The sequence below is a fragment of the Ranitomeya variabilis genome, chromosome 2, assembly GCF_051348905.1.
Source record: "Ranitomeya variabilis isolate aRanVar5 chromosome 2, aRanVar5.hap1, whole genome shotgun sequence".
NCBI classification, from domain to species: Eukaryota; Metazoa; Chordata; class Amphibia; order Anura; family Dendrobatidae; genus Ranitomeya; species Ranitomeya variabilis.
Window position 1 is genome coordinate 468,455,550 of NC_135233.1, and position 25,362 is coordinate 468,480,911.

Here is a 25,362-nt window from a genome sequence, read left to right on the forward strand (position 1 = left end):
CCCTAGAATAAACTTCAATTGTATTTTATAATTGCACGCTTTTGCTGACCCACAGCGCCGTTTGAGCATTTCTTATTTTGAGTTTAGGTATTTAGTAGTTTATTTCACCAAGCTCTGTTGTCTAGCAGTTTAGTTCTCCTTCTTATGGTGTGTAGTGGTTTAGTTCTCCATCCCCAAATGCCCTGCAAGTCTTGGGGATTCCAAAACTTTTGGAGCAGCCCCTTTCCCACTGCCCTCACAGGCACCAGAGTCACCCAGTGCCCAGTCAGCGAGATGTAGCGCCTCTATCCATGCTTGCTCATCCAGGTGTCAAGTGTTGAAATGCACCCTGGCAGACACATAATTTTGCAGGGAAGGGGTGATTTTGTCTTCGGCATGCTGGTATAGAGCAGGCCCATCTTTCTTATAGATGTAATGGTGATTGGACAACTGGTACTGGGGGACTGTGACGGCCATCAGCTTTCATAAACCTGTATCCATAAGGCTGAAAGGCTGCATTTCCTTGGCCAACAGATTGGATTGGCTGTGAGTCACACAGAACCACCAGCTGCCATCTTTGGAGTGAAGGGCTCTCAGCTGGCACCTATCATCCAGAAAAGTACACGACTGGGCAACAATCAACCAAAGAGTCCACAGGCTGTTCCCAATAATTAGTTATTGGAAAACTAACAGTGAGTGTACGGCATATACACCTCTGGATTACAACGCATGGAGTATGTGTATATTAGACATGAGCGAATATCGTCGGCTCCCTCCTTATTCAGCTCGCTAATAGAGCTTACCGAATAGCTGCAGCGGGAACCCGGATACCTAGAGCACTCCTGACAAGTAGGTATCTGGCAGTCAAAATACACAGGCTCTCCATGCATGTGTTGTGACTGTCACACAGCTGCGACACATGCAGCTGCGGCGCTGAACAGCTGATTATTGCGAACGATCCAGGTTCCCGCTGCAGCTATTCGGTGAGCTCTATTAGAGGGAGCTGATGATATTTGCTCATGTCTAGTGTATATACCATCGTACAATCACTGCTAATTCTACAATAACCCCACACTACTCGCTGCCACTATCCATTCTTTAAAAAAAAAAAAAAAAATGATGATTTGACGCCATTCTTCTTTTGAGGTCCACAACAGCAGGGTATTCCATCCCCTCTCCCTCAGAGGAGCAGTCATATACCAGCCCCCAGGCTCACCCACCCACTTCCTTGACCACTTTTCTGGCTTGCTACCACACTTCATGTCCTCAGAACTGCCATCACTTTTCCTGGGAGACTTCAACATCCACACCTCCCCAACTACATACCAGCTTTTATCTCTACCCACTTCTCTTGGCCTCTCACAGCTTTCAACCCCTGAGACACACAAAGACACACCCTTGATCTGGTCTTTGTCTGGCTCTGTTCCCATCTCCTTCCTACATAACTCACCTCTTACCCTATCTACAGCAAGAAATTAGGACTAAGCACAATTTACACAGTTTTAAGCCGGTCCCCAAAAACACATTTGTTTAGGGTCGTCTATCACGCTCACTAATAGCCCATTTTTATATATAGCCCATTCTCTACTTCTCTGAACATAATTCACCATCAAACTCAACCACACCCAAAACTACTACAACTGTTGGCTGGTGACTTCCTTATAAAGCCGTTATTTACCCCCCATTTCCTCAAGATGGCTGGACCATCATTGTAAATAAGCATGTGTACTTTGCGTCACGCCCACCTCATTGTAGATTTTGTAGATTGTAAGCTCTGAAGAGCAGGGTCATCATTAGTTTTGCTGTAATTTTTGGATTATTGTTAACTTTGTAACTTATGACTGTTTTATATGAACTGCTGACTTGTAAACCTATACAGAATATGTTTGTGCTGTATAAATAAAGGTTATTATTATTATTAGATTGAAGATGGTGAAATTCAAACACTTGGCTTTGCCATGTGTTGGAGGAAATAATCATTTACATGACCACGACTGCACGAACAAGGGCTGACTGCTGTGCTGACAGAGGGTGGAGTAGGGTAAACACAACAATCAATAAAAATTTAAGATCAGCACGCAAAAAATAAGCCCTCACCTGGCCCCAGATCCTGAAAAACGGATACGCTACGGGTCTCGGAAAATGGCAACAATTTTTTTTTTTGTTTACAAACGTTAGATTTTTTTTCACCACTAAAATTAAAAAAGAACCTATAAACGCTTGGTGTCTATGAACTCGTAATGATCTGGAGAATCATATTGACAGGTCAATTTTAGCATTTACATGGTAAAAAAAATGTAAAACAATTATGGAATTGCACTTTTTTTTGCAACTTCACCGCATTTGGATTTTTTTTTTTCGATTTTCCAGTACACAATATGGTAAAATCAATTATGACATTTAAAAGGACAACTCATCCTGCAAAAAACAAGCCCTCACATGGCCATATTGACAGAAAAAAAGGAGCAAAACATGGAAATGTAAAAACTAAAATACTCCTGGTCCTTAAGGGGTTAAATTTATACAGATTCACTCATCCTAAGTTATTTCTTATCTTGTACAGTAGTTTGAACTCTACCCACATGTCATCTGCCTTGGTTTTTGTACCATTACCCAATACCATGAAATATTCCAGGTTACACAATGATATATTTATGTTGTAATTGTACATGGAATTTGACCATTGATCGCATGACTAATGACTAAGAATATTATTTTCATAGACTTCTCAATACTGTATGTCTGGAAGAAGTGGAGGACAAATGTCTCAGGAACTGGTGAGTTATTTTACATTGTAGCATTTTTTCCCCATAAAAGATTCAAATTTGTTTTTTTACAATGCAAGAATACATTGATAGAAATTAGTTTTACATTTTTCCTTTATTGCTTTTATTTTATAAAATGACAATGCACCATTATTCATGCCAAAAATATGGTTTACAGTACACATAAAAGTATGCCATTTCCAATCTGAAAAAAAAGCTATAGTGGGTGCCAGAAACCCAAACTATTTGTGGCTGATTTATATGGTTTTGAGCCTATTGATTGGAGCTGACTTTTCTTGGGCTATTGGGTCAGTAGTAGTGACCTCCGGTGATGGATGTTTCTTTTTGCCACATCCAGGTAGTATAACCAGTATTCCTATAATTTTAAACTTACGACTACGTTTCCAAATTTATCTCTATGAATACTCAATGCTCTTATATCTTTTTGTATCATTTCCTTTCTTTGTGTGAAGCAATGATCTCTTCTCTTACCTTTTTGGACTACACTGTTGACAACCAAGAATATTAGTGAACTGGAGGCCATTGCCCATGAGTAATGAGCTAAGATTCTTCAAGAACTCTGCCTGAAGCTGGTGTTTCGCTATGCATCACATTTGCAGCAGGTCATAACAGCCAGAGGTGCTCTGCTAAGTGCCTAAATCCATTAGATAGATGAGGTGTTACATACATTTAACTATGTATAGCATGTGTTGTAGTCTTGGGCCAGCGCCAGCGTCCTGCAAACCCAGGTAGGTGTCAGGACTTACCAATCCTGGTGTGCCTACACAGTAGGTATGAATTGAGCTCAGGAACTGAGCCAACTGCATGCAGTGTAGTCACCATCTGTGTCGTACAGATGGCACTTTAGTCAAATACTACAATTGGAGTGAGATCTGATTGCAGCAGTTTAACTCTTTAGATGCCACTTTCAATTGTAATAGTGGCATTTAAAAGGTTGGAAATGGATCTCCAAGTCTTTACCAGGGGGTGTTCTGGCTACCATATGAACATATTCTGACCACTGTCCCTTTATGAGGTTATAACTCTGGAATGCTTCAACGGATCCCGGTGATTCTGACATTGCTTTCTCGCGACATATTGTACTTCATGATAGTTGTAAAATTTCTTTGATATTACCTGCGTTTATCTGTGAAAAAATGGAAATTTGGCGAAAATTTTGAAAATTTCACAATTTTTCAACTTTGAATTTTTATGCCCTTAAATCACAGAGATATGTCACACAAAATACTTAATAAGTAACATTTCCCACATGTCTACTTTACATCAGTTTTGGAAACAAATTTTTTTTTGTTAGGGAGTTATAAGGGTTATAAGTTGACCAGCAATTTCTCATTTTTACAACACCATTTTTTTTTAGGGACCACATCACATTTGAAGTCATTTTGAGGGGTCTATATGATAGAAAATAACCAAGTGTGACATCATTCTAAAAACTGCACCCATCAAGGTGCTCAAAACCACATTCAAGAAGTTTATTAACCCTTCTGGTGCTTAACAGGAATTTTTGGAATGTTTTAAAAAAAATGAACATTTAATTTTTTTTCATAAAAAATTTACTTCAGCTTCAATTTGTTTTATTTTACCAAGGGTAACAGGAGAAAATGGATCCCAAAAGTTGTTGTACAATTTGTCCTTAGTACCCCGATTCCCCATATGTGGGGGTAAACCACTGTTTGGGCGCATGGCAGAGCTCGGAAGGGAAGGAGCGCCATTTGAGTTTTCAATGCAAAATTGGCTGGAATTGAGATGGGACGCCATGTTGCGTTTCGAGAGCCACTAATGTGCCTAAACATTGAAACCCCCCACAAGTGACACCATTTTGAAAAGTAGATCCCCTAAGGAACTTATCTAGATGTGTGGTGAGCACTTTGACCCACCAAGTGCTTCACAGAAGTTTATAATGTAGAGCCGTAAAAGTAAAAAATAATATTTTTTCACAAAAATGAACTTTTCGTTCCCAATTTTTTATTTTCCCAAGGTTACCAGAAGAAATTGCGCCTAAACTTGAAACCTCCACAAGTGACACCATTTTTGAAAGTAGATCAGCTAAGGAACTTATCTAGATGTGTTGTGAGAGCTTTGAACCCCCAAGTGTTTCACTACAGTTTATGACGCAGAGCCCTGAAAATAAAAATTATTTTTTTTCCACAAAAATTATTTTTTAGCCCCCAGTTTTGTATTTTCCCAAGGGTAACAGGAGAAATTGGACCCCAAAAGTTGTTGTTCAATTGGTCCTGAGTACACTGATACCCGATAGGTTGGGGTAAACCCCTGTTTAGAGGAGAGCTCAGAAGGGAAGGAGCACTGTTTTACTTTTTCAACGTAGAATTGGCTGGAATTGAGATCGGACGCCATGTCGCGTTTGGAGAGCCCTGATGTACCTAAATAGTGGAAACCCCCAATTGTAACTGAACCCCTAACACCAACACACCCCTAATCCTAATCCCAACCTTAACCACACCCCAAACTCCAACACACCCCTAACCCTGATCCCAACCATAACCCTAACCACACCCCTAACCCTGACACACCCCTAACCCTAATCCCAACTGTAAATGTAATCCAAACCCTAACCCTAGCCCTAACCCTAGCCCTAACCCTAACCCTAGCCCTAACCCTAGCCCTAACCCTAACCCTAGCCCTAACCCTAACCCTAACCCTAGCCCTAACCCTAGCCCTAACCCTAACCCTAGCCCTAATCCTAGCCCTAACCCTAACCCTAGCCCTAACCCTAGCCCTAACCCTAGCCCTAACCCTAACCCTAATGGGAAAATGGAAATAAATACTTTTTTTATTTTTTTTATTTTTCCCTAACTAAGGGGTGTGATGAAGGGGGGGTTTGATTTACTTTTATAGCGTTTTTTTAGCGGATTTTTATGATTGGCAGCCGTCACACACTAAAAGATGCTTTTTATTACTAAAAATATTTTTTGGCGTTACCACATTTTGAGAGCTATAATTTTTCCATATTTTGGTTCACAGAGTCATGTGAGGTCTTGTTTTTTGTGGGACGTGTTGACGTTTTTATTGGTAACATTTTCGGGCACGTGACATTTTTTGATCGCTTTTTATTCCGATTTTTGTGAGGCAGAATGACCAAAAAACAGCTATTCATTAATTTATTTTTTTTTGGGGGGGGGGGGTGCGTTTATACCGTTCCGCATTTGGTAAAATGGATAAAGCAGTTTTATTCTTCGGGTCAGTACGATTACAGCGATACCTCATTTATATCTTTTTTTATGTTTTGGTGCTTTTATACGATAAAAACTATTTTATAGAAAAAATAATTATTTTTGCATCGCTTTATTCTGAGGACTATAACTTTCTTATTTTTTCACTGATGACGCTGTATGGCACCTCGTTTTTTGCGGGATTAGATGACATTTTCAGCAGTACCATGGTTATTTATATCTGTCTTTTTGATCGCTTGCTATTCCACTTTTTGTTCGGCAGTATGATAATAAAGCATTGTTTTTTGCCTCTTTTTTTTTACGGTGTTCACTGAAGGGGTTAACTAGTAGGACATTTTTATAGGTGGGGTCGCTACGGGCGTGGCGATACTAAATATATGTACTTTTTTTTTTTTTATTTAGATAAAGGAATGTATTTATTGGAACAATATATATATATTTTTTAAAATTTATTTAGGAATTTTTTTATTTTTTTATTTACACATGTAAATATTTTTTTGACTTTGCCCCAGTGGGGGGACATCACAGTAAAGTGACAGATCGCTGATCTGACACTTTGCTGTGCACTGTGTCAGATCAGTGATCACACAGGCACAGCAGGGAGGCTTGGAAGCCACCTCCCTGCAGGACCCGGAAGTAGCCCCGCGGCCATCTTGGATCCAGGGCCTGCAGGGAGGAGACGCTCGGTACTAGGTGAGCACATCGCCTTGTACCGAGGGTCTCAGGGAAGCCTGAAGATTTTGGCTGCAATACTTTCAACTTCAGAGTTATATTAGATCCCTGGCCACATGTGCCTACCTCTTTTGAGCACCTGTGTTTTCTTTCACAGAGTCCGGCACACAATATATCCCTGATATATGGTCTGATAGTGTCGGAGGGGATGGGAGATGGGCCACTTAAGTAATAAATAAATAAATAATAATCTTTATTTTTATATAGCGCTAACATATTCCGCAGCGCTTTACACACATTATCTTATTGTACGATTCAGTGGCAAAAGGAGTTTCTCTCACGTGTGGGATGTCGGTCTCTTGCAGGATCCAGGAGCTAAACTAAAATAAATAAAATCTTGACAAGCTGGTACAGAACACCTGTTAAAGTACATAAGATGTACCCGGCGGTTTCAGATATGTGCTGGAGGTGTACTGCGCAATTGGATCAATGTTACATGTATGTTGGGACTGTCCAGGGGTTAGATCCTTGTGGAATTAAATATTCCAGCTATATAACCGTATTACCAAAACTCACGTGGAAGCATCTCCAGAAATAGTGTTGTTGTCCATTTTTCCAGGTACAATATCGAAAATCAAGAAAGATCTGCTACCATTTTTTGTAATAGCTATTCGTCAAATTATACCTAGACTCTGGAGATCTACGGTTTTACCAAAGAAAATAGATTGGGTAGAGGCGATGAATGTTCTACACGGCATGAAGGAGATCAGGGCATTTAATCACAAGACATGTGCTAAGTGGTTTGCGATATGGTACCAATGGATCCAATTTAAAGAATCACAATATTTTCAGACGTGGTTAATATAAGGTGTGTGTTTTTGAATCCCTTGACAAATGAGGCTGTTGGGATATGAGATCTCCGATATCTTTCTTTCTGCCTTTTACTTTTGTCTTTTCTTTCTTTGCTTTTACATTCTTTCAACCATACTTCTTAATGATATTAATCTCTCTCTCGCCACATCTAAGAATTATAAATAAGTTACATGCTATAACATGAACACAGTTGTTTCACCATACTAGTACTGAAATAGCATTTGAAAGGGGGAAGAGGTTTGATTGACTCTGTATTTGTCTATTTCATTTGTTTAATATCTAATGTTTCAGATGTTACCAAAAATACTCAAATTGGAAAGGGCAAAACAGATTGTGTCCATATTACACCAAATGAATTCCCTTGAGCGATTACACAAGAGATCTCAAGTAAATAAGATACAAGCAGAACTGACTGAACTAAGGAACTCATTAAAGAATCTTTTAAATATTCAATCGGCCAAGACTTATATGAGAAGCAAACAGAGGTTCTATCTCCACGGCAATAAAAGCAGTAAACTTATGTCATCACTACTTACGAAACAGAAAGATAAGACGTTCATCAGACAACTTAAAGCTTTGGACGGCTCTTCAATCTTTGAGACCGCGGATATTGCCGAGGAGTTTAGATCCTTTTATGAAAAATTATACAACCTAAACATACCTGATAGCATTCAAGACCCAACAGCAGCTATAGACAAAATCAAAGAGTTCCTGACCCCACTAAAACTCCCTAAAATCACCTTGGAAGGCCATTATCTGCTAATTGCTTCGGTTACCCCTAAAGAAATTTTAGACACTCTCTCCACCATTCCAAATGGAAAGGCCCCAGGCCCAGATGGCCTCCCCATCATATATTATAAAAAGTTTATAAAATCACTACTACCCCACCTGGTGTCCTTATTCAATTCCTACTTAGAGGGCCAGCCCCACCCTAGGCAATCCTTGGAGGCTTTCAAGGCTTTTCAACAGTTCTCCCGAAGGAAGGTAAAGACCCCAATTTGTGCGCCAGCTACAGACCGATATCAATGCTTAATGCAGACACCAATGAGCAACTTCTTACCTAAATTAATCCATGCTGATCAGGCGGGCTTTGTAAGGGGCAGGGAGGGGAAGGACAATTCTACTAAGGCCACACAGTCTATAATGTTTGCCAAGACCCGAAATGTTCCTTTGGTACTCTTGTCAACAGATGCCGAGAAGGCTTTCGACAGAGTGAGCTGGAGGTATATGGAACAGGTAATGATTAAATTTGGCTTTCCTCCTCAATACATAACAGCAGTCCTCTCCCTCTACTCTCAACCGACGACCAAAGTGAGGATTAACGGCACCCTGTCAAACAGCTTTGATATTAACAACGGGACTAGGCAGGGATGCCCTTTGTCGCCATCTTTGTTCATATTAGTTATAGAAACTTTGATACAGATCATCAGACAGTAACAACGCATAAAGGGGTTGGCGGTGGTTCGGGGGTCACTTAAAACATTAGCTTTCGCAGATGACTTGCTCTTTCTTATTTCCAACCCGTCTCAGGCCTTCCCAGTCATTCTTCAGATTATTTATCAATTTGGCCTCCTCTCTAACTTTAAAATTAACTTAACAAAATCTGAAGCGTTAAATATTACTCTCCCACACTCTCAAATTTCCTTCATCCGCACACAGACCCCCTTCTCATGGGCTAATAACTCTATAAAATATTTGGGAATATTAATAAATAGAGATCCTAACAACTTATTTCAAAGTAACTTCACCCTTTTAATCAAAAAGGTCGAAATTTTGATGCATAAATATAATTTACCCACACTATCCTGGAGGGACGCATCAATGTGTTCAAAGCTTATATAATGCCTGTCATATTATACACCATGAACATGGTCCCGATACAGATACCCCAGACCTTTTTCAGATCATTAAAATCACTAATAGGCAAATTTATCTGGAAATCAAAACCGGCTAGATTGCCATACAGGCTCCTTTCTTACCCTGTCTCCTCTGGGGGATTGGGGGTCCCAGACCCCCTTCTTTATTACAAAGCTATACATCTCAGCAGATGGTTAAAGGTGGTGTCTTGTTCTGAGGGTAGGGAGGGGGACAGTATTGACTTGGCTTTATTGGGCTCGGGAAGTTTGCCTTATCTCTGGACTAAAGGTACCTTCACACGAAGCGATGCTGCAGCGATAGCGACAACGATGCCGATCGCTGCAGCGTCGCTGTTTGATCGCTGGAGAGCTGTCACACAGACCGCTCTCCAGCGACCAACGATGCCGAGGTCCCCGGGTAACCAGGGTAAACATCGGGTTGCTAAGCGCAGGGCCGCGCTTAGTAACCCGATGTTTACCCTGGTTACCAGCGTAAAAGTAAAAAAAAAAAACAGTACATGCTCACCTGCTCGTCCTCCAGCGTCTGCTTCCTGACACTGACTGAGCTCCGGCCCTAACAGCAGAGCGGTGACGTCACCGCTGTGCTTTCACTTTCACTTTAGGGCCGGCGCTCAGTAAGTGTCAGGAAGCAGACGCTGGAGGACGAGCAGGTGAGCATGTACTGTTTGTTTTTTTTACTTTTACGCTGGTAACCAGGGTAAACATCGGGTTACTAAGTGCGGCCCTGCGCTTGGTAACCCGATGTTTACCCTGGTTACCAGTGTAAAACATCGCTGGTATCGTTGCTTTTGCTTTCAAACACAACGATACACAGCGATCGGACGACCAAATAAAGTTCTGGACTTTATTCAGCAACCAGCGATATCACAGCAGGATCCTGATCGCTGCTGCCTGTCAAACGAAACGATATCGCTAGCCAGGACGCTGCAACGTCACGGATCGCTAGCGATGTCGTTTCGTGTGAAGGTACCTTAAAGCTAAACCACCAATCACTCTTAGGCTAGATGAGATAACTTCAACTACATTGCGTATTAAAAGATTAATGATTGGGGAACTCCCGTTGGACACTTTTCCCTCTGCACTGACACCGATCTGCTCAATACATTTTCTGATAGACAGATTTTAAGGATCCATATAATTTATGTTCTACCTTACCTAGAGAAACGTTGAATAGTTTTTACGGCAATAAAATATTACAAAGAGGGGTTTGGCCACCAAATGCATTAACTCAACCTAAAAATTTTCTTCAAAGACACCACATTCGACGCATACTCTTACAATTCAAACAAAAATTTCGGACTAGGTCCAATTGGTCCTGGTTGGACATTATGATCAAACTTCCACTCCCATGGCTAAAAATTTTATCCCGCATTTACTCGCATCTTATCACCCCAATCGCACAGTTTAAACCCTCGTTTATCTACTCCTGGGAACTGGAGAATAATACTACATTTACAGAGGACCAAATATCTAGAATGTTGTCCAGTGCTCGTGGCTTTTCCAGGTGCATACTCCTACAGGAAAATTCCTACAAAATATTAACCAGGTGGCATCTGACTCCGGCAAGGCTCTTTCAAATGGGTCTTGCCGATAATGATGCTTGTTGGAGATGCCTCAATCCCGGGGGTCACCACTCACATATATTCTGGGACTGCCCAAAATTAAGAAATTACTGGGATGGTGTTGGGTCAGTTCTCAAAAAATTACACCTAATAAATACAAATCTTAGAGCAACGGAAGTTCTCCTTTCATGCCCGTCTAAAAACGTTTTGCGAAAAAAACATGGTCTCCTCCCACTGATGCTAAGTGCTGCGAAACAACTAATTGTTACACATTGGAAGGATGCAGCTCCCCCCACTATAGCGGAATGGCACACCAAGATAAATCAAATTTTTCATCTTGAGGAGTTGTCCAGTTGGGAGATTTTTGATCCCAATTCTTATGTGTCAGCCTGGGCCCCATGGAAAAAATATCTGGAAGACAATACTTCTTGAGAGGAGCCCACTAACACTTTAAGCCTTTATTTTCCTGAAAGCCTCTATGCAAGTGTATCTGGCGCCATTGCTCTCTTTTGAAAGATTACTCATGTTATTTCATAAGTACAATCATTGAGTGTTCGTGCCCACGCCATTTGTTATAGTTTGTTGTTACTGATTTATTATTATGTACCCCCTTTTTTTTTCTCCTCCCCTTCCCTACCCCAACCCATTACCTTCCCCCCTCCCCTCATTTCCCTTCCATCCCAAACCAACCCTTAATCTATAGTTTGCCAGATTTGATTGAAAAAAGGTGTTGTGTTTTATCTGTGTTGATTAAACTTGAAAATAAAGAATTTATAAAGAAAAAAATACTCAAATTGTTTAATAAAAATATATTGAATGATAAAAGGTTGGAAATGGGAGGGAAGTGTTTTTTTTTCCGACACCCATAGCCCCCCGACAACACAATCGTAGAATGCCTATAAGGCCGGTTTCACACGTCAGTGGCTCCGGTACGTGAGGTGACAGTTTCCTCACGTACCGGAGACACTGACACACGTAGACCCATAAAAATCAATGCATCTGTGCAGATGTCATTGATTTTTTGCGGACCGTGTCTCCGTGTGCCAAACACGGAGACATGTCAGTGTTCGTGGGAGTGCACGTATTACACGGACCCATTAAAGTCAATGGGTCCGTGTAAAACACGGACCACACACGGACCTTCTCCGTTTGCAGTCCGTGTGCCGTGCAGGAGACAGCGCTACAGAAAGCGCTGTCCCCCCCACTGGTGCTGAATCCGCGATTCATATGTTCCCTGCAGCAGCGTTTGCTGCATAGAAGATATGAATAATAGTGTTTAAAATAAAGATCTATGTGTCCGCCGCCCTCCCACCCCCTGTGCGCCCCCCCGCTGTTCTGAAAATACTCACCCGCCTCCCTTGCAGTGTTCTGTGCTGGCCGCCCCTTCTACTGTATGCGGTCACGTGGGGCCGCCGATTAGAGTCATGAATATGTGGCTCCACCTCCCATAGGGGTGGAGTCGCCTATTCATGACTGTAAATGAGCGGCCCCACGTGACCGCATACAGGAGAAGATGGGGCCAGACCAGGAAGGAGCGACAGCCAACGAGGGAGCGGGTGAGTATTTTCAGAACAGCGCGGGGGGGGGGGGGGGCGCACAGGGGGTGGGAGGGCGGCGGACACATAGATCTTTATTTTAAACACTATTATTCATATCTTCTATGCAGCAAACGTTGCTGCACAGAAGATATGAATCGCGGCTTCAGCACGATGCAGGGTACCACACGCGTGGGTACCACACGCTCCGTGTGGTACCCACTCGGCACACGGGCGGCCGCACGTATGGCCTGCGTGAGCTCACGGGCACACGGACACGGATAACTCCGGTACCGATTTTTTCCGGTACCGGAATTATCTGGACGTGTGAGACTGCCCTAACATTGTTTTGGCATCCATGGACCTACTGAAGGCCCCTGTGTATACTGTGTACAACTATGAAGCCTTCCTGTGGCTGGGCTCCATAGGGGATCAGCAAGATTATAATACACTGCAATATTACAGTATTGCACTGTATCGTACAAACCATCGCAGGTTCAATGCCACTAATGAAAAAAGGAAAATATAAACATATAAAAGTTGAAATTCCCCTATTTTCCCATAATGAAATCAAGATTAAAAAATTAACATATTTGGTACCGCCGCATGTGTAGCTGTCCAAAATAATAAAATAATGTATCCCATATGGTGATTGCTAAAATAATAATAAAAATACACAAAATAGCAGAATTGCTATTTTTTGATCACTTTAGAAAATCACATGGACCCCAAAATGGCAATGAAAATAAGCCCTTGTACAATGCTAAGAAAAAAAACAAAAGTACAAAAAACAAAAGTATAGCTCTTGGAGGACGAAGAGGAAAAATTGAAAGTGAAGACGAGCCCAGTGGGAATCTGTCGCCAAAGGGTCTGTATAATCCTGGAGCCGCTCATGGATGCAGTTACAGTCCATAATCCTTTTTATTCTACACATTAGGCTGCCGTCACACTAGCAGTATTTGGTCAGTATTTTACATCAGTATTTGTAAGCCAAAACCAGGAGTGGAACAAATAGAGGAAAAGTATAATAGAAACATATGCTCCACTTCTGCATTTATCACCCACTCCTGGTTTTGGCTACAAATACTGATGTAAAATACTGACAAAATACTGCTAGCGTGACGGCAGCCTTAGATTCCCTCTGAGTGAGAATGTAAGCATTTTTTGTGACATTCACACATAATGACTTTTTAATTTAAATAGTTATGTTGCAATGACTGACATGAGACAAATAGAATATAGAGTAAACTCTGCGCTTTCCCTCTAACAGATTAATTCTCTCAATGCTGGAGACATTATTGAGATTCTCCTACCTGGTCATCATCACTGGGCGATATACGTAGGAGATGGAAATATTGTGCATATAACAGGTAATATATTTTTTTGGGGGGACAACGATGTCCTGAGCGTAATACCTCAACACCAAACCCAATGTAAATGGACTTAATGGAGCCAGATTAGTAGAAAGATGGCAGTGGAGACTTCCAAAAAAAGTGTAGCATTGATCAAATTCATTATGTGACATACATGTCTATGAGTTAATTAGCTCAGGGCTGAGTGTTGCTATTCATGTTTCACGATGGTTGAAGTCATCCTACGGCTGTGTACACAGTTTTTTGAGGAGTTTTAGAGCAACAACTCTCCAAGTCCTCCTACAACTCAAAAACATTGAATTATTGCTCATTTTCTCCTCCAAAAACTCTGTAAAAAAACTCTCCGTGTGCAAAAAGCCTAAAGGTATGTTCACATAGTGCTTTTTTTTTGCATTGGGGCTTCCCCCCCAATGAAAAATGCAGAGTTTTGTGTACATCACACATCTCTGGTGTCTCTTTCATGCATTCACAAGCTGTGATTTAAACAAAAAAAGTACTTTGTCTCAAAACATGCAAACCACCCCCCTTGCAACATGTGAACAAGATTTTAGAAATCTTATTTATTTTGCTGCTACTCTATGGTTCTGTAATTTTTTTCCACATGTAAAAATGCATGGAAAAATGCTGTGTATGAACGAGCACTAATCATTTTCATAACTATCCAGAAAAAGTGCCGTGGCTAAGATCAGGTGAAACATTGATGTAGAGTACACCAAAAAAGAGGTAGAATAAAACCAAAGCATCCAACATAGCGGGTTGCACCAACTTTTTTTATTCACCCGGTGCTGTTTTGTTTCACTTTTTCCCCCCAACACAAACATGTACACCTATACAAAATTGATAGATCTCCCCTCTCTGTTGGAAAAAAATAAAAGAAAGTTTCTTGTGGGATAACTCCATCTGTAGCAAAGAAAAAATAATTGTGAAATTTACTTAAGAGTGTAGTCACACGGCGATGATTGGCAAAATGCACGGACTGGCTGACGGCTCCACTGACCCGAGCGTGACAGCTACATATAAATTAATGCTGTCATGTGTTAGGGTTGGCGGATCGCACTAAATAAAATATAATAATAAAGTACGGTCCAACCCAGGGTCCACCGTGCAGAGATGTAAAACTGCTGCTATAGAGTAATGGCGGAACACACGGCAAGCATACACCTGACACGACTGCGTTAACTCCACGCAGTGTGAACAGAACGCACAGCCCACAGCTCTGTTAATGGAGCGGCCCCCAGACGCAGGACAACAGGGTACTCGGATCCGGGTCTCTCGGTTCTGAGGATGTCACGGTGGCCCGATCCGGTCCGTGGTCCTGCTAAGGGGCGCCCAATAAAAGGTGTAGGTGGTGGTGTAGGTCGCAGTAAATAACGAGGACACAGGGTTGCAGTCTCTTTACCTCTTTACTGAAGGCTTCGGCATCCACAATCCAGAGCACTGCTAACAGGGCTGGCTGAGACCGGCCGGTCCGAAGGCACATCCAGCGTTCCCTTTTCAGGTGGAAATCAGTGCCTACCAACTAGCGCCTGGGTGTTGTAGTACTTCCCTGCTGAGCACCACGGGATAGTCCTCACAACTGTCGTGTATGTTTCTGTTCTTTCTCTCCGTCCCCCAGATGACATGGATAAGACGCACCCGTATGACGGGGTAGGCCTGGAGTTATTTTATAGGGACCCTAGAGACGCCCCTCTCCCAAGATTGCCTCCGTTGTCTTCATTAGGTGATTAAGGTGAGGCAGCCAACCTATAATTAACTGTCCTGCCGTTGGTTTGAAGTAATGCGTTGAACCCAATACTACGCGCCTCAGAAGGATGTTGCCGATCTCGGGGCACGACTCCTCCTGGTTCTATCGCCTTTGTGCTGTGATCTCGTTTCTCACTTCTCCACAATATACTTTGCTTCGTGTCCTTTCTTAAGATGCCGCCGGAATGAAGTGCAGGCGCGGCTCCGTAACGATCTGTCCTTTCGCTAGGCCTCTGTCAGGACCCCACCCCTGACAGGGACCCCCCTGGATCTTCCCAAGCAACGCTCTTCTCTCACTAGATGTTACCTGGGCAAAACCCAGTCAGCTTCTCCCTAACTTCCTATCCAACCCCCAGTTTTACCAGAGTGTGAGGAGTGGCCTAATACATAGAACCCTTTGCTCCCCCTGGTGGCCGGAGTGTGAAGTGTAATGTGTGACTGTGATACCTGGTCAGGTGAACTCCTTTAGTGCCATCAGACGTACCATCACTCCCCTTAGTGGCGGAGCGACAGTACTGCAACGGCCAGGACTCTGGGGCGCTGCACTAACTTCACAGAGAGAAGAAACTAAGGGTTGAGCTTACTCCATAATCGACCCTTGCCAATCGCACACATGGCCGAAACAGACTCAGTGTCAAAGGAAAATACTACGCTGACGCTAGTTAACTAAACAAAACCCTGTAGAACTCACAGGGGAGCAAAAAGGCTCTGTGGTTGGACTTGCTCTGTAACTCAGCTGTGCTAACTGCACACATAACCGGATACAGATGCTGGAAGCCAAGTGGCAAGCAAAACCCCTAACTGGCTCAAGCTGAGCAAGATCACAACACACACACACACGTGCAGTCAGAGTGGTAGCATATCCACTCACATACATAACACAAATGATCTGGCGGTGAGCCTGCATCAAAGCCGGGACATGTCAGCTGTTTTGAACAGCTGACATGTGCCCTCAATAGCGATGGATGGAATTGCGATCCACTGGCAGCTGTTAGCCTGTTAAATGCCACTGTCAAATGCTGATAGCGGCATTTAACTACTGCTTGCGGCCAGAAATGAGCGCATCGCCGACCCCAGTCACATGATCGGGGGTCAGCGATGCATCGGCATAACAACCAGAGTTCTCCTTGAGACCTCTTTGGTTGTTGATGCCGGCTTGCTGTAAGCGCCACCCTGCGGTCGGCGCTCATAGCAAGCCTGTAATTCAGCTACATAGGAGCGATCTGATGATTGCTCCTATGTAGCAGAGCCGATCGAGTTGTTCTAGCTTCTAGCCTCCCATGGAGGCTATTGAAGTATGGCAAAAGTAAAAAAAATGTTTAAAAAAATATGAAAAAAATATAAAAAGTTTAAATCACCCCCCTTTCGCCCCATTCAAAATAAAACAATAAATAAAATCAAACCTACACATATTAGGTATCGCCGCGTTCAGAATCGCCCGATCTATCAATAAAAAAAGGATTAACCTGATCGCTAAATGGCGTAGAGAGAAAAAAATTTGAAACGCCCGAATTACGTTTTTTTGGTCGCTGCGACATTGAATTAAAATGCAATAACGGGCGATCAAAAGAACGTATCTGCACCAAAATGGTATCATTAAAAACGCCATCTCAGCACGCAAAAAATAAGCCCTCACCTGACCCCAGATCATGAAAACTGGAGACGCTTCGGGTATCGGACAATAGCGCAATTTATTTATTTATTTTTAGCAAAGTTTGGAATTTTTTTTCACCTCACCACTTAGATGAAAAAACCTAGACATGTTTGGTGTCTATGAACTTGTAATGACCTGGACAATCAAAATGGCAGGTCAGTTTTAGCATTTAGTGAAGCTAGCAGAAAAAACTAAAAACAAGTGTGGGACTGCACTTTTTTTGCAATTTCACCGCACTTGGAATGGATTTTTTTTTCCCGTTTTCTAGTACATGACATGGTAAACCCAATGATGTCGTTCAAAAGTACAACTCGTCCCACAAAAAATAAGCCCTCACATGGCCATATTGACAGAAAAATAAAAAAGGTATGGCTCTGGGAAGGAGGGGAGCGAAAAACGAACACGGAAAAATGGAAAATCCCAAGGTCATGAAGGGGTTAAATGAAGGTATTTATTATTAAGAAAAAAAAGAAATCCAAATCTACAGAGCCCTGTGTATATAAAAACAAAAAACACTCTGAAATAGAATTGTTGGAGTAAATCTTTGTTAGGGCTGTCCCACACGTCCAGATAATTCCGGTACCGGAATAAATCGGTACCGGAGTTATCCGTGTCCGTGTGCCTGGGAACTCACGGAGGCCATACGTGCGGCACACGTGTGCCGCCCGTATGGCGAGTGGGTACCACACGGAGCGTGTGGTACCCACTCTGCATGGTGCTGAAGCTGCGATTCATATCTTCCCTGCAGCAACGTTTGCTGTAGAGAAAATATGAAGAATAGTGTTTAAAATAAAGATCCATGTGTCCGCCGCCCCCCCACCCCCTGTGCGCCCCCCCGCTGGTCAGAAAATACTTACCCGCTCCCTCGCTGCTTCCTGGTCTGGCCGCGGCTTCTCCTGTATGCGGTCACGTGGGCCCGATCATTTACAGTCATGAATATGTGGCTCCACCTCCCATAGGGGCGGAGCCGACTATTCATGATTGTAAATGATCGGCCCCACGTGACCGCATACAGTAGGAGGCGTGGCCAGACCAGGAAGGAGCGAGGGAGCGGGTGAGTATTTTCTGACCAGCGGGGGGGCGCACAGGGGGTGGGGGGGGCGGCGGACACATGGATCTTTATTTTTAACACTATTCTTCATATTTTCTCTACAGCAAACGCTGCTACAGGGAAGATATGAATACCGGCTTCAGCACCATGTGGGGGGGACAGTGCTTACTGTAGCGCTGTCTCCTGCACGCACACGGACCCCAGACGGAGAATGTCCGTGTGAGGTCCGTGTTTTACACGGACCCATTGACTCTATTGGGTCCGTGTAAAACGTGCTGTCACACGAACACTGACATGTCTCCGTGTTTGGCACACGGAGACACGGTCCGCAAAAAATCAATGACATCTGAACAGATGCATTGATTTTTATGTGTCTACGTGTGTCAGTGTCTCCGGTACGTGAGGAAACTGTCACCTCACGTACCGGAGCCACTGACGTGTGAAACCGGCCTAAGAGCGCGGTGTGGCTGGTCTTCTATAGTTGGTTATTAGTGACACCTAAACTTTATTATTCGGTCTCACACCTATTACAATTGATACAATGCTGTCATATTGCCATTTATTTCTATAGGAAATGTTTAACTTTTGTTCCAGTGACTTATTTCTGCTGATCCACAAATATATGATGATAAGGCACCTTTTACTATAACATGGCTTGAATCCTCAGGTACAATTGTGGGTGTTGGCGATGACTCTGTCCATGGAAATTCTGCTGTGGTTGAAAAAAGTACCCTGGACGCTGAAGCAAAATGTGGTGAATTCAAAGTGAACAATCTTTATAATGGAGATGTGATGCCCATACCCAAAGATAAAGTGGTCAGTTCAGCACTCCAAATTGTGGGTGAAAGTAAACCGTATGGTACCTGCTGCCGAAATTTTGTCCTTGAACTGAAATATGGGAGTGCAAACCTGGACATTGTAAGTATATAGGAAGTATTGCCAAATTAAACATTCAGAAAATTATTCCACCTACTGATTTTTTTGGGAATAAGAAGGGGTTCAATTACTGGAAATTTCAAACTCGCTCTAGCTCAGTGAGATTGGATGTAGAGCATCTGTGAACAGCAATATTCAAGTCTTGCCACAGGCTCTCAAAGGGACTTACAGTGGCTTGCGAAAGTATTCACCCTTCTTGGTATTTTTCTTGTTTGGCTACCTCACAACCTGGAATTTTTGCTGCTTTTTATGAGGGTTTGCATCAGTTCATGTAATGAACATGCCTATGACTGTGGTACGACTGTGGTGGAAAACTGTGGTTTTCTTTTTATTGTGAAGCAAACAACAAATAGGATAAAATAACTGAAAATTTCAGTGTGCATAGCTATTCACCCCCGTAAAGTTACCGTAGTTCTTTGTAGACCCTCCTTTTGTGACAATTACAGCTGCAAGTCTCTATGAGCTTTCCACATCTTACCACTGGGATTTTTGCCCATTCCTCAAGGCAAAACTGCTCCAGCTCCTTCAAGTTAGATGGTTTCCTGTCGTGTACAGCAATCTTTAAGTCTGACCACAGATTCTCAATTGGACTAAGGTCTAGACTTTTACTAGGCCACTCCAAAACATTTACATGTTTCCCTTTAAGCCATTCAAGTGTTGCTTTAGCAGTATGCTTTCGGTGATTGTTTTGTTGGAAGGTGAACCTTTGTCCTAGTCTCAAATCAGAGTGAAACAGGTTTTGCTCAAGAACATCACTGTATTTCGCATTAACCATCTTCCCCTTGTTGTTGAAAAACATCCCCACAATATGACGCTGCCACCACAATGTTTCACTGTGGGTATGGTGTTCGTGGGGTGATGAGTGGTGTTGGTTTGGTGCCAGACATAGTGTTTACCTTTGTGGCCAAAAAGTTAAATTTTGGTCTCATCTGACCACCTCACCTTCTTCCATACATTTGGGGAATCTCCCAAATGTCTTTTGGCAAACTCAAAATGAGCCTTACAAGTTTTGTATGTAAGTAAAGGCTTTTTTTCTGTATATTCTTCCACAAAGGCCACCTCTATAGAGTGTACTGCTTATTGTGGTCATATGGACAGATACTCCAGTTTCTGTTTGGGAACTCTGCAGCTCCTTCAGGGTTACCTGTGGTCTCTGTGCTGTCTCTCAGATTAATTTCCTTCTTGCCCAGGTGGAGAGTTTTGGTAGGTGGCCCTCTCTCTTGGTAGGTTTGTTGTGGTACCTTGTTCTTTCTGGAACGCCCGCCAGGGCCGTGTGGTACTCGGTACTGGTACTTAAAGGGATGAGTCACGGCGGCAGTGACCTGGTCCGTGGCACGGGGCGCCCATGTTAAAGGGATGGGTGAAATAATAAAAGTTCGTGACACCACCTGTGGTATTCGGTCAGGGGTGACCAATGCTGCTTAAAGGGGTCCACTGGGGTGATGTTACTGCAGCAAGGATGGTATTGCTTCCCACAGGTGAAGCAGGGTCCCCAGGGCTTTCGATGTAGTAGGGACAGGTGGTAGGTGGTGTAGAAAGAAACAGAGGACACAGGGTTGCAGTCTCTTTACCTCTTTACTTGGTTCAAGGCAGCCACAGTCCAGGGTACCGGATCATGGATGCTGGTGTGGTCCAGCCGGCTTGGAAGCGAATTGGGAATCCCTCTAACCAGGTGGGGTTGGAAGCCTTCCTTCTAGCACTGTGGTGTTGTAGTCCCTTGCTGCCTTAAGTCTCACACAAGGTCCTCACGTTCTTTCTGTCCCCTTTTAGGTAGGACACTAACCCGTACGACAATTAACTCGAGCCTATTTACAGGATCTCTATCACGACCCAGGTTTGATCTGTTACTGTGTCCTCGGGTGTTAATGGTGGACAGGTAACTTGAAATCTAGCTGCCCACCGATTTCTGCATTGGGGCATGAAGTTACCCCCACAACCTCGGTCTTCGGGCTACTGGTATATGCGCTCAGCATGGAGGAAGTTCAGTTGCAACTTCTCTCTCCAGCTCTTCACTTTGCCTTTGTTCCTTCCTCCTTTCAGGCTATTTACAAGTCACTCTGCTCTCTTTTTCCTTCCCAGGAGCTGCAGAATGACTCGTCTGCAAGGCTCCAGCTTACCTTCCTCACCCTTAGCTCTCCTCTCACCAACTGCCTCTCTCCAACTGGCTAGCAACTGCCTCTCAACTGACTCCTCCTCCCGACCAGAGAGAGCAGCTCCCCTCAAGTCGGGTGTAGAGCTCCCCTTCTGGCCTGGAGTCAGAATGGAGTTGTATGTGCTGAATACCTGTTAAATGGATCCTTCCTATCTTCCAAGTGTAGTATCACTCTCCCCATAAGAAAAGCAATGCCACTGTAACAACCTGTTACCTGGGGTGTTACATTTCCATTTGATGATAATGGATTTGATGGTACTCCGGGGATCATCAGAGATTGGGATATTTTTATTTATTTATTTTTTTTTATAACCCAACCCTGACATATACTTTTCAACAACTTTGTCGCTGACTTGTTTGGAGATCTCCTTGGTCTTCTTGGTATTGTTTGGTTAGTGGTGCCTGTCATGTGCTTAATGGTGTTATGGCCTGTCAGAAAAGGTTTGCATATACTAACAGACCATGGGACACTTAGATTGCACATATGTGGACTTCCTTTCATTAACAAGTGACTTATGGAAGTAGTTGCTTGCACCAGAATTTTTAGGAGCTGAATACATATGCCCATGCCAATTTTTAGTTATTTGATCCCATAAATTTAATTTATGCCTATATTTTTCTCACTTCACCAACTAAGACTATGTAGTGCCGATGCATCACACTCAAATCGGATTTCAAAAATATTTAAACACAGGTTGTAATGTATCATAATAGGTAAAAAGGCAATGGGGGTGAATACTTTCAGAAGTCACTGTATATCTGGGCTATGAATGGGACATTCACACACATGAATATGCTTTGATTTAAATGATTTCATTGCAGTTCTGGCAGTATGTTTAGAGTTGCTGTCTTGCTGGAAGGTGAATCTATGCTCCAGTCTCAAGTCTTTTTCAGCCTCTAACAGGTTTTCCTTCAGGATTGTTCCATCCGTTGTCACATCAACTGCGACCAGCTTACCTGTCTCTGTTGAAGAAAAGCCTCCCCACAGCATGATGCTGTCGCTACCATGTTTGATGGTGGGGATGGTGTTTTCAGGTTGATGTGCAGTGTTAGTTTTCCGCCACACATACCGTTTTTCATTTAGGCAAAAAAGTTCTACTTTGTTTGGTCTCATCTGGCCAAAGCACCTTTTTCCACATGACATATAAGGGACACAAGTAGAATGTGGAAGAAAGTGCTCTGGTCAAATGAAACCAAAGTAGAACTTTATGGGTTAAATGCAAAATGCTATGTGTAGTGGAAAACTATTACATTACTCATCCACCTGAAAACACCATCCCCACCATCAAACATTTTCTGGGAAGTTACAGTAGAAGTTTTCCAGTGCTTTTGATCATTGCAAGTTTATTTCCCATAATGTTTGGGAAAATTCGGCAAAGTGGGCAAATTTCAAACAATTCTCTCATCTCTTGTGAACATTCAATTTAAAGTTCTCCTATATGTAATTTTGTTGACCATTCATGCTTATTCATCTTAAGCAAGAATAGAAGTAAAAAATAAATTTAAAAAATCTGAAAATAAAACTGTTTCAAACCTAAAAGAGGCTAATTTTATAGGTCAGATATTTACGTATCCCAATAAGAATTTGGTTATTTTTCTCCTCGACACCAATACAAGTGTATTTGATCTCTATAGACTGGAAGCTGGGTGCATTGATCAGTACTTCATGACATAATCTATTGACTGTAGGTTATTAATTATTCAACTAAATATGTTAATGATCATTTTTTTCTAATTTACAGATAATAAGGAACCTGATGCCAATTCCAGGAGAACTAACAGTTGCTGCAGCTAAAGGAGTCAAAATATTAGGTTCAACTATTAGCTCCAATTCTGATATTGTGGGTTCAATTGCGGCCAAAGGAGTTGATCTTGCAGGTCAGGGACTGACAGCAGTGTCAGATGTGGTAGGCTCAGCTGCCGGAAAGGGTGTAGCAGCTCTTGGGAACATGCTTTCCATTGGTGCACAAACACTTGCTCCAGTAATTGCCGCTAAAGTGGATGCAATATCTGCTGGGTCAGGCAGCATGGTGTTGGCTGCAGCTGAATCTTTAGCGCCATTAGGAGAGTCTTTAGCTGCACAATCTGGGGATGCAGAAGAAGCCACAGCTCGTAATATTACACAGTTAGGATCCTCTGTTTCATCCAGTTCAACTGCTGTTGGGTCAGCAGTATCTACAGGGTTGTCTTGGTTGGGGTCAGCATCAGCTGCAGGAGCCTCCAGTCTTATGGGATATTTCAGGTCACCTGCCGAGTCGTCAAATCAAGCTGATAACAAATCAAGTAATCCTGAAGATTGTAATGAACAGAAACAATGAGATTTGATGTTCCATGTTTTATTCTGTAGCCTCAGATTATTAATTTCACTTGTTAGTGTATACCACTAATGGGAAACCTGAGCTGGACCTGCGCTAACAGTAGATAAACAACTACAAGTACAATTATGGGAATTACAAGCTATGCTTTTGAGGTCTTAATAAAATATGACAGCTTAAAGTTTCTTAAATTGAAACATTTTGTAATCTATTGCAGCAGGAAAAGTATCTCTTAAACCCAATCTGCTTCATTCTTATTAAAATATTAAACAGTATAATGATAGAGTCTAGTTGGGATTGTAGTGGGGTCCTTGGGAATTCCGAAGTTTTCAACACTGTAAATTGGTTTTAACCATTTTGTGCCAAATAAAACATGTTAAATTGTCATGATTCTCAATGGTGAGAGAACATAGCCCAGCATATATGAGAACTAGCTCTTGGAAGATGGAAACTATACTGACCATGAACTAAACCTGCCGCACAACTAGAAGTGGCCGGGTAGCATGCCTACGTTTTTTTATCCCTAGATGCCCAGCGCCAGCCGGAGAACTACCTAATCCTAGCAGAGGAAAAGACAGTCCTGGCTCACCTCTAGAGAAATTTTCCCAAAAGGCAGACAGAGGCCCCCACATATATTGGCGGTGATTTTAGATGAAATGACAAACGTAGTATGAAAATAGGTTTAGCAAAATCGAGGTCCGCTTACTAGATAGCAGGAAGACAGAAAGGGCACTTTCATGGTCAGCAGAAAACCCTATCAAAACACCATCCAGAAATTACTTTAAGACTCTAGCATTAACTCATAACACCAGAGTGGCAATTTCCGATCACTAGAGCTTTCCAGACACAGTAACGAAACAGCAGCTGTGAACAGGAACAAAATGCAAAAACACGCAAGGACAAAAGTCCAACTTAGCTGGGAGTAGTCTAGTAGCAGGAACATGCACAGAAGGGCTTCTGATTACATTGTTGACCGGCAAGAAACTGACAGAGGAGCAAGGTTATATAGCGACTCCCACATCCTGATAGGAGCAGGTGAACAGAGGGGATGATGCACACAAGTTCAATTCCACAAGTGGCCACCGGGGGAGCCCAGAATCCAATTTCACAACAGTACCCCCCCCTCAAGGAGGGGGCACCGAACCCTCACCAGAACCACCAGGGCGATCAGGATGAGCCCTATGAAAGGCACGGACAAGATCGGAGGCATGAACATCAGAGGCAGTGACCCAAGAATTATCCTCCTGACCGTATCCCTTCCATTTGACCAGATACTGGAGTTTCCGTCTGGAAACACGAGAGTCTAAGATCTTTTCCACAACGTACTCCAACTCACCCTCAACCAACACTGGAGCAGGAGGCTCAACGGAAGGCACAACCGGTACCTCATACCTGCGCAACAATGACCGATGAAAAACATTATGAATCGAAAAGGATGCAGGGAGGTCCAAACGGAAGGACACAGGGTTAAGAATCTCCAATATCTTGTACGGGCCGATGAACCGAGGCTTAAACTTAGGAGAAGAAACCCTCATAGGGACAAAACGAGAAGACAACCACACCAAGTCCCCAACACAAAGCCGAGGACCAACACGACGACGGCGGTTGGCAAAAAGCTGAGTCTTCTCCTGGGACAACTTCAAATTGTCCACCACCTGCCCCC

At 42.8% G+C, this 25,362-nt stretch overlaps 1 protein-coding gene across 1 annotated transcript; it reads left to right on the forward strand.

Moving 5' to 3' along the window:
* Positions 1-2,636: 2,636 nt before the first annotated feature.
* On the forward strand, positions 2,637-24,081 carry LOC143806774 (uncharacterized). Its single transcript, XM_077287672.1, has 4 exons — positions 2,637-2,756; positions 13,746-13,845; positions 18,964-19,214; positions 23,127-24,081. The coding sequence occupies exons 1-4, from the start codon at positions 2,718-2,720 to the stop codon at positions 23,700-23,702; spliced, it is 966 nt and encodes a 321-aa protein (XP_077143787.1). The 5' UTR covers positions 2,637-2,717; the 3' UTR covers positions 23,703-24,081.
* Positions 24,082-25,362: the final 1,281 nt, after the last annotated feature.